We start from the raw sequence: 14,048 nt of genomic DNA, 5'->3' as shown, positions 1-14,048 counted from the left end.
AAAAATAAACGTTAACCCGGCCCTCTCCCCCGACCTTCCGGCTTCAAATCGTCACTTTCGCCTCGTACATTCATTCACCCGAAAGCTGGGGTTGACGGTTCGAATGTGGGGATTTTTGGAGAAGCTTGGCGGGACAGGCACGTTGGATAAAAAAGTCGGCAAATGTTGTGGGAGAACAATCACCCGGAGAAAATACGGCCAAAGAGATTTGAGATTTAGTGAGTGATTGATGGGGTTTTGCTTGTCATTGACGATGTCGTCTGTTCAGAGTCAACTTTTGACCAATATTACTTATGCAGTAACTGCTTCGGGAAACAGAACATTTATAATCATGCTAACCTATATTACATAGGTGGTAATAATGCTAAGAATACTCTTTTTTTTTTTTTTTTTTTTTTTTGCCTTCGCCGTCCATGCAGTTTGTCGAATGATACCATGTACTTTATGTCGATAAGGTTCAATCAGTCAAACATGATTGCATGATGATGGCAATAAAAACGAAAGCTTTGTTGGGCATTTCGGATCGCATCGGAAGCATAAACCTTTCCGCAGCTACCGGTACAGAAAAAGAAAAAGTCGCTTCCCTGCACGATACAAAGACAAACCAACAGGAGTTGAGTAAAAAAAGAAGGGAAAAAATAAGTCTGTTAGATTTTGATTCAACTACCAATACATCGAGTCAATGAGTTCCCCTTAATCAAATGCTCTAAGCCTACTATGGTAGAAACTCGTCGCACTGGCCAGTCAGACTGAGACGAACCAGCGCTACCATGATGTTTCTATTTGTATTAAGTATGTACTTTCACCTCCGTTGGGGCAGACCCGACTGGCTACAGTAATTACCTGTCATAAGTATCAGGTACATTTTTTTGTTTTTTTGTTTTTGTTTTCGTGACCTCTTGCGCCTCTTGCGACCATACTCAGCAAATCAGGTCGGAGAGTTTCTTGGTGATCATGACAGGGAAGCACGCTGCCCCGCCGAAACGGCTAACTCGACATGGTGGTTGCCTGGGACGCGTCAGGCCCAAATGAACGCCTCGGGGGTAGCATTTCGGTTGATAATTCCCTAAAAATCCGGCTTGATTTGCGTGATCACCACAGCATCCAAAAGCGCTGTGCGGGACGGGCATCCGGTATCAAAACTCGTGCTATTCCTCTTGGCAAACGTATCGCAACGACATCAGAGCATTGCGATTCGATATTGAAGGGTTTATTGTTAGAGAAGAAACAACCCAAATCGAATCTAGGTCACAAGTTGAGTCGCGTAAGAGGGTATACGAGACTTGCAGTTTGTAGTGTAGATAATGTACCTTAGCGACCTAATTTACGGAGTACTACCACTTTACCTTGACTACTTGGATACCCTACGCTTGGGGCGTTTGGCAGCTAACTACAACGAGTAAAGGGTAATTGATAGTTGCTAGCTCCCGCCAGGCAGAAAGTGATTTGTTCTATGGGTTCTGTCATTCTGCAAGTAGATTGATTGCATGTCAACTCAGTTGCGCAAATTAGTGGCCACTTCAGACGAGTCTTTGTACAAAGTAAGCAACGGCCTCGGCTCTGTGGTCGAAGCGAAACCAACGGCGAGCTGGACTGGTAGAGGTTGTTTGGCCGGACAAGCAATTTTACTCCGCAGTCTTTGTGTCCTGGTGCCCATGGACCGTGGTGAACAGAAACCCAATATCCCCACCTCGTGTCATCGGATGGATTCCATCCGTATTATTCGTATCTCTGCTACACTTGGGAAGCCCCTTGCCGGCAGAGAAATGAGCCAAGTTAAACCAAGCTAAACCAAGCTAAACCAAGCTTTCCATACTTACCATGCCAAGAGCAGATCAAGCAACCATTTGCCAAAACCATACCACACAATACAGACGCGCACTGAACGGATTTAGAAAAGTCCCTTCAACGGCCTTTTTTTCTTCTTTTTTTTTCAAGCTTATTACTATAGTATTTGTCTGCAACTCCACCAGCCCAGAGGAAACGGGCACGGTCGAAACATAACCATGTTTTACGGGGCTTTTTGGTCTGATGGTTCAACTGAGAGAAGGCGCAGGGACCTCCGAGTTGCACCCAACGCTTCATACGGACAAGTCATAAGGTTAAGCTTTCTCTCCATATGCGTTTCGCAGGGTTGTCTTGGTCAGACGGGGCAGCAGCTTCTACATGGAAAGTTCAGTCAGGGCTCCATTGCTACACTGATGGCTGCGATATCCTGGTTCACACCACCCTGTGTGAAAGCATCCTAAGTGAAAGGAACAAGCGAAAGTAACCATTTCGACAAGCTTCTTCCACTGCTTTGTTTGGGTCAAACTGAAGGTTGGGGCAGTTTTTAAAACTGTCGACGAGAAAAGAACACGGAGATATTTGTTTGCCGGAGACAGGCATTTGCGCCCTAGAAGATTTGTTCAGGTCCACAAGCCCAATCAATATTCAGATATCCTGACAAGCATGTGTCAGGGTCCACGAACTGCATTGCATACACGCAGGTCTGTGGTATAAAACTCTCAACTGCCGCTCTGTGACCGGTTCAACTACTTACTATTGTCTCCTCTCTCAGCGGCCGGTCCAGTATCATTCCATTGACCTATTGTAATTTATACTGTTTTTTTTTTTTTGGGTTCGACCCGAGTGTCACTTCTTAACCTTCTCTTATCTCAGTATCACTGACGCGAGTTCGTCAGTGCCCTGATATTAGTTATTAAACAATCCTTTCCAAAGACACTCATTCCGTTCATTTATTAATTAAAAACCCCCTCACTACTTCTCAAAAGGAAACATACATAACACACTTTTTCACAGCCAAAATGAAGACCGTCTTCACCGCACTTATCGCCCTCGTGGCCGTGACCCAAGGCGCCCCCAGACCGGAGCAGAGCAAGGGTACGCAAGGAGCGCAGCTCGTGAGCGTCAACAACGCAACCGGCAACGGCACGGCGAACGGCGGCGGCAACGGGAAGCAGTCGCAGGCAGGACCCAGCGCCGACGCGTGCGCGGCTGGCGCCATCCTGGCCATGGGCATCAACACCAACATTGCGGACCAGCAGATGGAGCTGCAGGCGGTGGGCAACGTGCAAAAGGCCCTGCAGTCCAACGACGCAAACGCCTTTGCCCAGGCCAAGGCCACGCTGCTGCAGTTTGTCCAGAACGGCATCGCCATCCGCCAGGCGAACCAGCAGATCGCCCCGGCTGGCAACCCGGCCATCGCAGGTCTCGACGTCGTCGCCAATGCTCAGCTCACCGAGCTCGGCTTGGCAAACAACCTCACCGGCAACGCCGCCACCGACAATGCCATCCTGCAGGAGCTTACCAAGGACTTTACTGGTGGTATCGAGCAGAACAAGAAGAATGCGGCTGCTGTGAGTATATTTTTTTTTTCTGTTTGCGCAACATGAGTTCATCTGATAGGGGTTTTTTTTTTTTTTTTTTTGGACTGACGGAGACCCCCTTCTCTCTTGTTTTACAGGCTACTCAAGGCTGCCCGAACACTGGCGCTGCAAACAATACCGCCAAGAGCACCAGCGGAGCCAAGGCCGCTGGTGACAAGGGCAAGGACGCAAAGTCTGGCGCCAACGGAAAGGGCCAGGCCAAGTTTGAGCAAAGGATTATCAACACTGAGGAGGATGATGAGGAGGAGCCAGCACCCCATGTCCGCCGTCGCCATGTTCAGTGGTAGAACATTTCTACACCCATGACCGTTCTTTTTCTTTTTTTCGGTTGAAACGCTCCTTCTTTTCTGTCATTTATTATTTACATTACTTTCTGGTGAAGGCAAACTCATGGCTGAGTCGAACTTTTTTGTTTTTGTTTCTTGTTTTGAAGGGGATATCTTACCAAAAAGAACGGCGGTATACAAGTGTTTCAAAAATTGATGATGGTTTCAAAATACAGATATGTTGATGAAGTCCGGATTAATGACAACGGGGCGCGAAGTTACTGACTAGAATGTGGCGGCGCGTTTCGTTTTATTGTTACACTACTTACACGAAATTGTATGAATGTTGAACTTGTAGACAGTTGCGATTGGGTGACTATGTTGACTGATAGAGAGGTCAATTCTGGGACAAACTTGAAACAAAAACATACGATATCTACATATCTTATAGGTAGGTATCTCGGTACAACCAGGGGCAGTAAAGGTCTCTTTAGCTTTTCTATGCCCCAGCGAATGCAACCCTTAAAGAGAAAACTTCAGTGAACATTTAAGGTAGATAGCAAGTGATGGCCAATCATGGTCAGTCAGTTCTGGTGGCTGTTCCTGAATGATGGTCTGTTTATGGGCTTTTCCCATGTTTAAACTAACTAACTATTTTCTATCTACTTGTGTTGATATAAATTCGTATAAATTCGTATTCGCGTGTAAGAGCAAAGTAAACCCCCGATAGATGTTCCGGGTTAGATACCGCTGTCATCAAAATTGTCATGGGTTCTCGTGACGTCCTGTAAACCTTTGTATCCAGGGGGTACAAAAAGAACAGCTCCAAAAAAGAACCTGCTGTGTGTGTTACTCCTAAAATCCTGTAACAAGTCCAATCCAATCATCAAGTCACCCCATCCAAACAAAATCCAGTTAAATATCCCCAAAACCTTCCTGGCAAAGCCCTTTAAACAGTTTTCCCTTCGCATCCCGACGTTCTACACACTCGCGCCGCTACTCCACGCCGGGCCGCCGTCTCATCTCCATCATCCAGCATGCGGAAGCCAATGACCTTCCCCGTGTCCATAGATCGCAATGTGCCTGCCGAAGTCACCACGCCGCCCTCGTACACGGACAGCATCGCCAGGGCGCAGATGCACGCGTCCCGGTCACCAAAGAAGCGGTGCGCGCGCACGTCGCTCCCCTCGACGATGCCGTGGCCCAGCGCCACGCCCCAGATGCCGTCCGAGCCCACGCAAAAGGCGTGCTGCTCGGCTGCGGCGATGGGGTCCTCTCTGCCGTCTCCCGAAGGAGTTTCCTCTTGGAGGAGGAGCGAGTACGTGAAGCCGCTGTAGGTGGTCTTGCCGTCAGCCTGGCCGTCGGCGGCGGCGGCGGCGGCGGCCGGTAACATCCACTCCGCACCTCCGCCACCCATCTTGACCGGGTGCCACGGTGTGACGAGCACGCCGCCTGGCAGACGCACCATGGTCTCGTTGTGGACGGACGTCTTGAGGACGATCTCGACAGGACGTGGGCCCGCAGGCGTGGCGACACTAACCCCAGTCCGCAGCTGCGAGATGGGCACCACACCGCCGTCGCCGGCCAGCCTGACCATGGTGGTACCGGCAAAGCACGGATTCGAACTCTGGTTGAAGCGGGGGCGGATGAGCGTGTAAGAGTCGACGTGATAACCCTGTTTCCTCCGGTGGGCAAGGTCCGGAACGGAGATGAACGTGGTCGTAGAGGGCTTGTAGACCCGCTCCGGCGCGTACCAGGGAGCCGGGGGCGGGAAGGTTTCGTGGACGTCGATGCTCGGCCTCGGCGCCTCGACGTCGTCAAAGGCCGCCTCGAGCGCGTCGCGGCAGCGCTTGAAGAACGGGCTGTTGCGGCCGTACCGCTGAGGACCCGCGTCCTTGTACGAGTTGCAGACCTGATTGGCGTGTGCGTCCAGGAGACTGAGGAGGTAATGCCCTCCCCAGCGGAACTGGTGCTCGTGGCGGAGCGCCAGCGAGATTTGTCCATGCGGCGGTGCACCCTCGAGGTCGGCCATCAGCGAGGCGCAGTCGGGGTCGTCGGGGAAGAGGCGCGCGTCAATGTCTGCCTTGAGCAGCGGGAATGTGTGCTCGGCTGAATGGAGCCCGTGGAAGAGATCGCCAGTGGAGGCGCGGGTCGGAAACAGCGACGAGAGGAACCGGCATATCTGGGCGCGGGATATGTGGTAGGCCACCTCGGCGGGAGAGAGGTCGGCAAAGTCGACGGCCCTGTGTTTGATGCCGACCTGTCGATAGTTACCGGACAGATTGCGAAAGGTGAGTTCGGCCTCGATGATGCAGTCCTCGGGTGGGGGGCGTTCGTATGCCAGGTATATATCTCTAGACTGGCCGAACTGGATGCTGCCTAGGGGGATATCGATGCGGTAGATGCTGCTATTATTCGGATCTGAGCTTGATTGAGAAGTCTGGTCCAGACGAACGGCGGAGCCAAAGGGGCTCAACAGCTTGAGGTGGTTGCCCTTGATGGTGAGGCGAGCCTCGGTGGCGGTGGTGCTTTGGATGTTTGCCATAGAATGGATTAAAACGGTGGCAATCATGTCAGAATCTGGGATATAGGTGTATCGTCCACCCGAAAACTCTGAAATGGACTTGAGCGGACCAGATTTGACGTTGTAGCCAAAGCCAAAGGTATGGATTGGCGCCAACGGAGGACCCATGGACTTGAGCTTCGGTAACCAGCCTTCCTGCGGCATGTAGTCGTCCATGCCGTCCGTCAGCAGCATCAGCGCGGGAACACGATAGGTTTCGTCTTGGCCCGTTTGGAGTAGCTCCAGACCCTTCTGAACGCCATCCCACATATTAGTCGGGCCCAACATATTGGCGAGAAGCCGCAACCCTTCAAGAAATATTCCGCTTAGCCCCTTGGCGCGTTTGTGCTGAGCAGTAAGCGGCTGCAAGACTTGCGCGGTCCCTGCAATAATCACAATGGCGAGCCTGTCGCCCTCCTCAAGAGTCTTGAGAATGGTCAGGCAGGCGTGTTTTACAAGGTCCAACACCGTAAGTCCAAACCGCTCCGCGACTTGTTTCTCATCTACCGGAGCCGGTGCTTCGGTCTGCATGCTCTTAGACACGCTAACGGCGAGTACGAGATCGATCGGGGCGCGGTTGCTTGTCTTTGGCTCTTGTTGAGGCTGGACTTTAATGAGAATCCCATCCTTGCTAGCGAGGGGGCGGATATCGATTCCGATATCTTCTTCCTTAATGGTCCGGCTCGACCCCGAGTCGGAGGCCGAATCCCCCATGGTGAATGGAAGCAGTAAGTTGTGGAACGGGATGTAGGTGAGTATGAAATTCACGAAAAATGGGCTATGATATCTCCTGTTCAGTTAGCAGTTGTTGACTTGGTGAACGTGCTCGCTATAATGTCACAACTTCTTGGCTTACCTCGTTTCAGTGTTGCTTGTTGCTCAGGTTAATGTTTTCTTTGGATCCAAGTTCAACCATCAAGTCTAGGTAGGGTTTCCATCTTAATATAGCCAGCCGGTGGACCGTTACACGCAGGCAGCTGATTTCTTTAAACGCCCAAAGTAGCTGGCAACGGTTTTCAATGGCCAGAAACATCATACTTCAGGAGACAACATCCAGTTGCAACCCACCAGTTCAGCACAAAGCTGTAGTGTCACTGTTTGAACAACAATGAAGGCCATGCTATTGGATATAGTAACAATGACACGTAGCTATCACACTTTAAACGATCCATCGGCCTCTGGCAGGCCTTGTTCCGTATGAACTGTAAACGAATCTGCCGCGCTGCTGCCTAGAGCAGAAACGGCGAGCGACAGACATTTAGAACTGACGGGATTCATTATGCTCATCATAGCTGAATACTTGGTAATAGTCCCAGAAGGGATTGCTCATCAAGCAGTCATTATAGTAATTAGCAGTCACTTTTGAGATTTGAGACCACTCAATACAGCCACGGAAACCTTTTACTTGATTACTTATCTACTGCACTACTTGCTTCGTACTTTCCTACGAACGTGCCTACTTACCTACCTAAACCCATATTAAGTCAACTTTTTATCTTAGCTTTTTAATTGCGTGCATAATCAATCACCTACCTACAAATTCTGGCATATAACCCCTGTGTTAAAAATCCAGGCTTCTCAGCTCAAAATGCGAACTGAGTGGACGAACATGACTGCTACCTAATAGAAATGATTGGTTGACAAGCCCTTTTACAAACGCAAATAAATACTCTAGTTCACACGCCTGCTTCCATATGCAAGCCAGCCTTACAGGCCGTGCATGTGGGCTACTTTACTACCATTTTGTTTTGTATCCATGGCCATGGATTGGAAAAGGTTAAACCAGATGCAAAAATATTGCGCATGCGAAATGTAGTTGCCCGTCAGCGCTAGCAGAAACTGTCAAATTCTCCAAGACCCCTACCGGAAATAAGGATGAGTCGTGAGTTAAGTCGGTCATGTTTCTGTTACGTGATTTTAATGTTTGCAAGCCTGTCTCCCTCGGCGCTAATTTAAAAAGCAAAGGGCCTTGAGCGAGGCTTTCGGCCAGACAAGTTTATCCCTGGGGCAAAAAAAAAAAAAAACAATGGCGTCATGTTGGTATTTCAAAATACAAGACGAACAGGCGCAGTGCTGAGTAAAGAATAAGCCATATTTAGTGCTGATAGTGGTATGGATCCCTAGGTGTTGAAGCCGTTGCTGTGCTAAGTCGATAGAGGTAAGTGGATTTACATGATCGACAAGCGTTTGCGCGTCTCATGCTCACGTGATATACTGAGTGACGTTGGAGCACACTTTTGCTATACGCAATTGTGAAATTTTCAGCTAAAAAAATCAGGACAGACAAACAAACTGGGTTATTGTGAATATGCATAAGATCTTGCATAATTGAGCTTTGGCAATACATAGTAGTAAGGAGGGGGTTTGCAGAATTACGAAGTGCCAAGGATTTGCTGAGCGAAATTCCAACAGCATCCAACCGCCAACAGGGATGTAGTGGTCAGTATAAGCGACCAAAAATGTAAAACAATAGGATCGTGACATCCTGAGGATGCCGTAGATGGGTCTCTCTCGCCGGGATTCGAACCCGGGTCTCAAGCGTGACAAGCTTGCATACTAACCCCTATACTACGAAAGATAGTGATTGTTGAATTCATCTCCAAATCGACAGGTATATAAAGTTGAATCACAATGTGAGGCAGCGCATTCCGATGGAAAATGTGCCCTGGAGGCCGAGCACTCAAGCACCATGGACAGACAGACAACACAGACCAATCTAGACTGGGCGTTTAGGGTCCAGCTCTAGGCCCGAAACCGAAAACAAAAACGCCCCAGCCCATTCCGTCCGATTTACCAAGGAAGTCCGTCTCTAAGCAAAGCAAAAGCTTCAGCAAACCTCCATCCCATCCCCATCACACTCCCCCCCGAAAAATCCGTGCGCAATGTCAACGAGCACGCGCCAATCCACAACTTGAGACTGCAAACGTTCTCTCGGCATGCCAAGACCCCTGAAACGTCAGGAGGGTTAGCGGTCATTTTGTTATCCGTCAGTCTTTGTTCGGATCAAACGGAGGCAAGGAAGGAGGCGGGGGTGGGTGGCTTGTACGGCTTCACGCATAAACATAACACGCAAACATAAAAGATCATCTCTACCTAGGTTAGGGGGGGCTATACAACGTACTACTTACTCATGGGCAGATTTTTCTTACTCGCAACCAAAATTCTTTAAACCTAGCATTAAAAAAACGCGGGGAAGGGACGAGGGTCAGTCAGGAGGGACAATCAAAGCAAAAAGAGAAAGAAAACAAAACGCCCCCCTTTTTTTGTTGTTGTGACAATCCCATCCTTTCTGAGCGTTTGCACCTCGGGGCTATACTAGATTCAAACCAACACTGGACCAGACTAGATGGAGTAACAATTTGCAATTTGCCAATAAAAAACTGCTTTGGTTTGCCTCGGGTTTTGAGCTGGCCTCTGCTGCACGCGGGTAGAAAAACTAAGCATGTTTTACTCAGACCAACAAGACCCCTTAGCTGCAGAAACGGGTGCCCGAGACAAGAAGAACTTGTCAAGATCTGCCTGAGGCTAAAGCAGGATAGGATGACAAAAACAAGAAGCGCTGGCGCGTATTAGCGTTGTGGCCCTTTTAGCGTTGCGTCTCGAGTCATCATCCGCCTGCATTTTGGGGCTATGGTGGCAAGAAAAATAAAAAAGGCCGAAGCGCGTTGCTTGCTATGCTTAAGAGTTGCATATTAGTTAAACCAAGGCAGCAGGGGAGAAAACGATAAAAATAATAAAAGAACCCCTTTTGGATTTTCAGGGCATGTGCCAAAATGCAAAGAAACATGCCATAGGTAGGTAAGGTAATGTAGGTAGGTAGGAATTGCCGGCGGGCAGAGAGCCGGACTGACTGCACCCCGGAATTTCTCAAAAGGGTTGCTTAGTAGGCTATGACGTAGTGGGATCCTTGGCGATAAAGAGCTAAGCCCTGTGGAGATGCACTCTGGAATAGATGCTGTGGAATGCCAAGGATTAATGCGAAACAGCGTCTTGCTTTTTTGGAATGTCAACTCGTTATGTAATTAATACTTGCGGTAAATCGATCATCTTGATCTGATTTTCTTGACCCCTAATTTATTGCTTTTGTCGTCTGTCAACAAGTTTGTGGAGGACTGCTTGAATGGATGGATGGTTGGTTGAAATGGAGTGATGGAATGGTGCTTGTGCGTGTGCGCTTGCGTGTGTGATGAACACACAAACTAGATTTCCCCAGAGTTGCCTAAACTAAAAACATACTTCGTAAAACCGATATTTTCTACTTTCCCAATTTCCCAATTTCGGTGCTAGCCTCCTCCCCCCGCCGTTTTCCCCCACGCAATTAATTACGCATCCAAAAGATGTAAACACCATCGTCTTTATTGGCCCGATAGCTAAGTTACTTTGTACCTTTCTGTTGCGCCCCCGGCTGCATCATCCGCCAGACAAAAAGTCTTGGCCCGTCCATGCCGACGCTCTGGTTGGACGAAGGCTACTCAAAGGGATCACCCTTGCTTTTGCCCTGGTTCAGCCAAAAAAGAAAGACTGCAGATGCCTGCATGCCCGCTTGGCCGGTAGTGCGGGGGGCGAGCACGGATCTTGAGGCGATGTCACCCTAGCCTGCCTGCACTTCAGTACTACTGCGAGTACTGGTGGTTTTTTTCTCGTCCTTTTATTTTTTTAATTTTTTTTTTTACCCCCCTCTGGCATTTGCCAAGCACGGCCAAATACTAACCCTTGCGCCCCGAAGCCCCCTTGCCCGAAAAAAAAGGCAGAACATACGTCTTATTTTGAGAGGGGGAACCCTGCGTTTGCATTGTAAGGAACTAGGCTTTGCTTGTGATGGACGACACGGCCAATGTCGTCTTGTCAAGTCAAGTACGTGGTAAAGGCTTTTGTGCTGAGGCAAGGGAAATTTAACGAGGATCGAGCCAATGAGGGAGAAGGGGAAAACCCTGCTTTGTAGGCTGCTTTTGTGACGCACCAGAGGGGCCGCCTCATTTTTTCCAACTTGTCGCTTGTAACGTTCACGTGAACATGTTATGTCTCCACGATCTCTTTTACTAGGTAGTATTGTCAACCAGTTGCATTACTTAGTTTGGCAAAGTACAAGGTGAGAGCAGACTAAATAAGCAACAAAAGAAACACAAGTTGCCTTTAACAAGGCCCTTGTAAGCCTCCATCCAAACTTCAAGGGGAGGGTGGGTTTCGCCCTCTGAATAGAAACTCTCCTTTAACTTTGTATCCTACTATGGTAAGTAGTTTGATAGTATAAGATCATGTGGTAAAACAGCCCAGCCCCCCAGACATGGGATCAACCCAAGGTCGAGTTCGCCTCCTTGGGCTGCAGGGAAAGGTGTCAGCAAGTGCCTCGAGGAGAGAACAAGGTAAAATAAATAAAACGAACATGACAAGAGAGCGGGGATGCAAATAGAACGTGCAACAAACAAAAGAAAGCACAAAGTAACTTTGGTTAAAATTTTGGAAAATGTGTCGGAGGGTGTTTTGGGGTGGCGTGTGCTGGTTCCCAAACAGGCACACATACATTATTATTACTGGTCTACTGAGGGAGGCAAGGGGACCAGAAAAGAAAAGAGATAGCAAGACTGAACTGACCACTCACAGGCCGAGTTTTGGTGAATCCAACGACAAATTGGGAGATGTCATCAAAAGAAAATGTCAAACGACCTGCGCCAACCCACACCCACACCCCCCCTGTCTGTGTGCGGAGATTAGACGGACGCCCTATGCTACAGGCACGACCCTTGACAGTTAATTTTTCTTGTTGCGACCCAGAGCCTCTTCCGATCCATCCCGAGGCCGGCTCCTTGCCTCGCAGGTCACTCCAATACCACGCCATACCACCAAACCACACCACCCTCTGGCCATAGAAGGTTGGATCGGGGGGTAAGGGTGTGGGAGGAAAAGGGCTGACAGAGGAACTGGTAAAAAAAAAACATAAATGCGAAGCCTTCCCTCCTCATCGACGTTAGATTTCTTGACATTCTTCTCTCTCATCCCTCTACGCCAACACCTCTAAACAAAGCAAACATACCAGCAACAAGGCTGCCACCAACGAGAATAACCACTAGAACAACAACAACAACAACAACAACAACCACAAAAATGTCCTCCACCACCGTCCCCAAGCGCGCTCCCACCCTCAAGATCGCGCTCGGCGAGTCCAGCTTCTCCTTCGACCGCTCCTCCTCGGCCATCTCCCCCTCATCGGCCACCAAGCCCAGCCCTGCCGCCTGGAGCATTGAGCAGCCTCGGCGCAAGTCGTCGAGCGGCTCTTCTTACGCCGGCTCCTACCAGGGCACGCGCTGCCACTGCTGTGGCACCATGTTTGTCATCAGCAACAAGTGCATCAACCGTCAGTGCAGCCACGTCTCGTGCGAGCAGTGCGTCTAAACAAAATTTACAAGACACACGTGGGACGCATAACGGCACTCAAAAAAAGAACCAACTTATCTATCCAAATTTACCTACCCACCTACCTACCTTTCCATCTTCGGCATAAAAACATGCCTAATAATGGACTTGCCCATGCAACCATCGGATGCTTGAGATATAGATCCGATCGGCTCATGCATTGTCTATCCACCTCGGGCCTTGGAATATAGGCTTTCTCAACGGCAGAAATGCCCTCTTAACAAAATCTCCTCTTTCTCAACACGAACTCGTCAATTTGGTCTTACTGGATATCCTTGGGCAACGTTTTTTTGGAGTTTGCATGTCTCGGGGAGACATTATTTTTTTCTTTCTTGGCACTTGCATCAACAAAAGTTTTGCCACGAACGAAGCGATATCCTCATTGTTGTAACGGGTTTCTTGTTTTTGCTGGTTCTGGTGGATTGGAATGATTTGATACCCCCCCAGAATTTCTCATTTTCTTGTTGTTCTTGTATGTAGCATTAGGGCTTGCTTTTTTCCTCTTATTTACAACAGTTCAATACCAAGAAAAATCACTATCACTTCAAAGAACCGTTCCTTTGACCTAGTCTAAAAAAACCAAGCTACACATGTACCCCAAAGAGACAAGTTCGTTTGCACATGAAGGCCGCCATCCGTCGTTCATGCTTCCTGTTTGGCAGCGCCAAGGCTCCCTAGCGAGAACGGATGCACCCGGCGACGTCACTTTTTTTTTTCCCACGATCTCAACCCGCGACAAGGGCCCTCCAGAAACCCTCACAAATCCATGGGCGTTGACGCCGGGCTCCCTTTTTTTTTTTCTCGCCTAAAAAGCAAAGATGACCCGCCCCGCGGACTACGGTACGCTGTCGCGGAGTACGTTTTTAATGCGTGTTATTCCCAAAAGCCAGGGCAAGGGGAGGGGAGTGTACCGAGTAAAAGAAAAAATGGGAAAAAATCTCGGGAATAAAGGGTCTTGCTTGTAAAGCTTGTGGAAATCTCGGGAGACCCGCAAAAAGGCACGCGATGCTGCAAAGAAAAAAAAAAAAAGCCCACTCCATCAATAATGAAACCCTGAGTAATATTGAACACTACTCGTAGTACGACAGAACAAAAAGAAAATATGGGAAGGCGAACAGATGCCAAGAGGTCGTGAGTACGTAAAAAGTATAGGAAGATTTTTTTTTTTCTCGCATGGACCATGGACCCAAAAACACCAAAAAAACATCTCATTAGAAAGGGGGGCGATGATTACGTGGAATCCGATTTCTCCCGAAGCCTGCAAAATGTCTTGGCAAATTTCCGCTCAAACCCAATAATTTTTTTCTCCCTCTCTCTCTCATCTGGGCTTTCGTTACTAAAAGTTCCGTAGAAGGGCCGCCATGAAATTGAAACCGACACAGGCCAACGAGATGCAAAACCCACGAGTCAATATTTGCC

At 48.9% G+C, this 14,048-nt stretch overlaps 3 protein-coding genes across 3 annotated transcripts; 2 read left to right on the top strand and 1 right to left on the bottom strand.

Annotated features, from left to right (window-relative positions):
- Window positions 1–2,807: 2,807 nt before the first annotated feature.
- Window positions 2,808–4,006, top strand: PgNI_11963 (uncharacterized protein; the record flags this gene model as incomplete). Its single annotated transcript, XM_031131921.1, has 2 exons — window positions 2,808–3,359; window positions 3,467–4,006. The coding sequence occupies 2 exons, from the start codon at window positions 2,808–2,810 to the stop codon at window positions 3,674–3,676; spliced, it is 762 nt and encodes a 253-aa protein (XP_030977356.1). The 3' UTR covers window positions 3,677–4,006.
- Window positions 4,007–4,604: 598 nt separating this feature from the next.
- On the bottom strand, window positions 4,605–6,932 carry PgNI_11962 (uncharacterized protein; the record flags this gene model as incomplete). Its single annotated transcript, XM_031131920.1, has 1 exon — window positions 4,605–6,932. One exon carries the CDS (start codon window positions 6,930–6,932, stop codon window positions 4,605–4,607), a length of 2,328 nt encoding a protein of 775 aa, XP_030977355.1.
- Window positions 6,933–12,320: 5,388 nt separating this feature from the next.
- Window positions 12,321–14,020, top strand: PgNI_11961 (uncharacterized protein; the record flags this gene model as incomplete). The annotated part of the gene is made up of 2 exons (XM_031131919.1): window positions 12,321–12,598; window positions 13,758–14,020. 2 exons carry the CDS (start codon window positions 12,321–12,323, stop codon window positions 13,762–13,764), a joined length of 285 nt encoding a protein of 94 aa, XP_030977358.1. The 3' UTR covers window positions 13,765–14,020.
- Between the last annotated feature and the right edge of the window lie 28 nt (window positions 14,021–14,048).

This window comes from Pyricularia grisea (genome assembly GCF_004355905.1).
Source record: "Pyricularia grisea strain NI907 chromosome Unknown Pyricularia_grisea_NI907_Scaffold_8, whole genome shotgun sequence".
Lineage (NCBI taxonomy): Eukaryota > Fungi > Ascomycota > Sordariomycetes > Magnaporthales > Pyriculariaceae > Pyricularia > Pyricularia grisea.
This window is presented reverse-complemented; position numbering and strand designations above follow the sequence as displayed.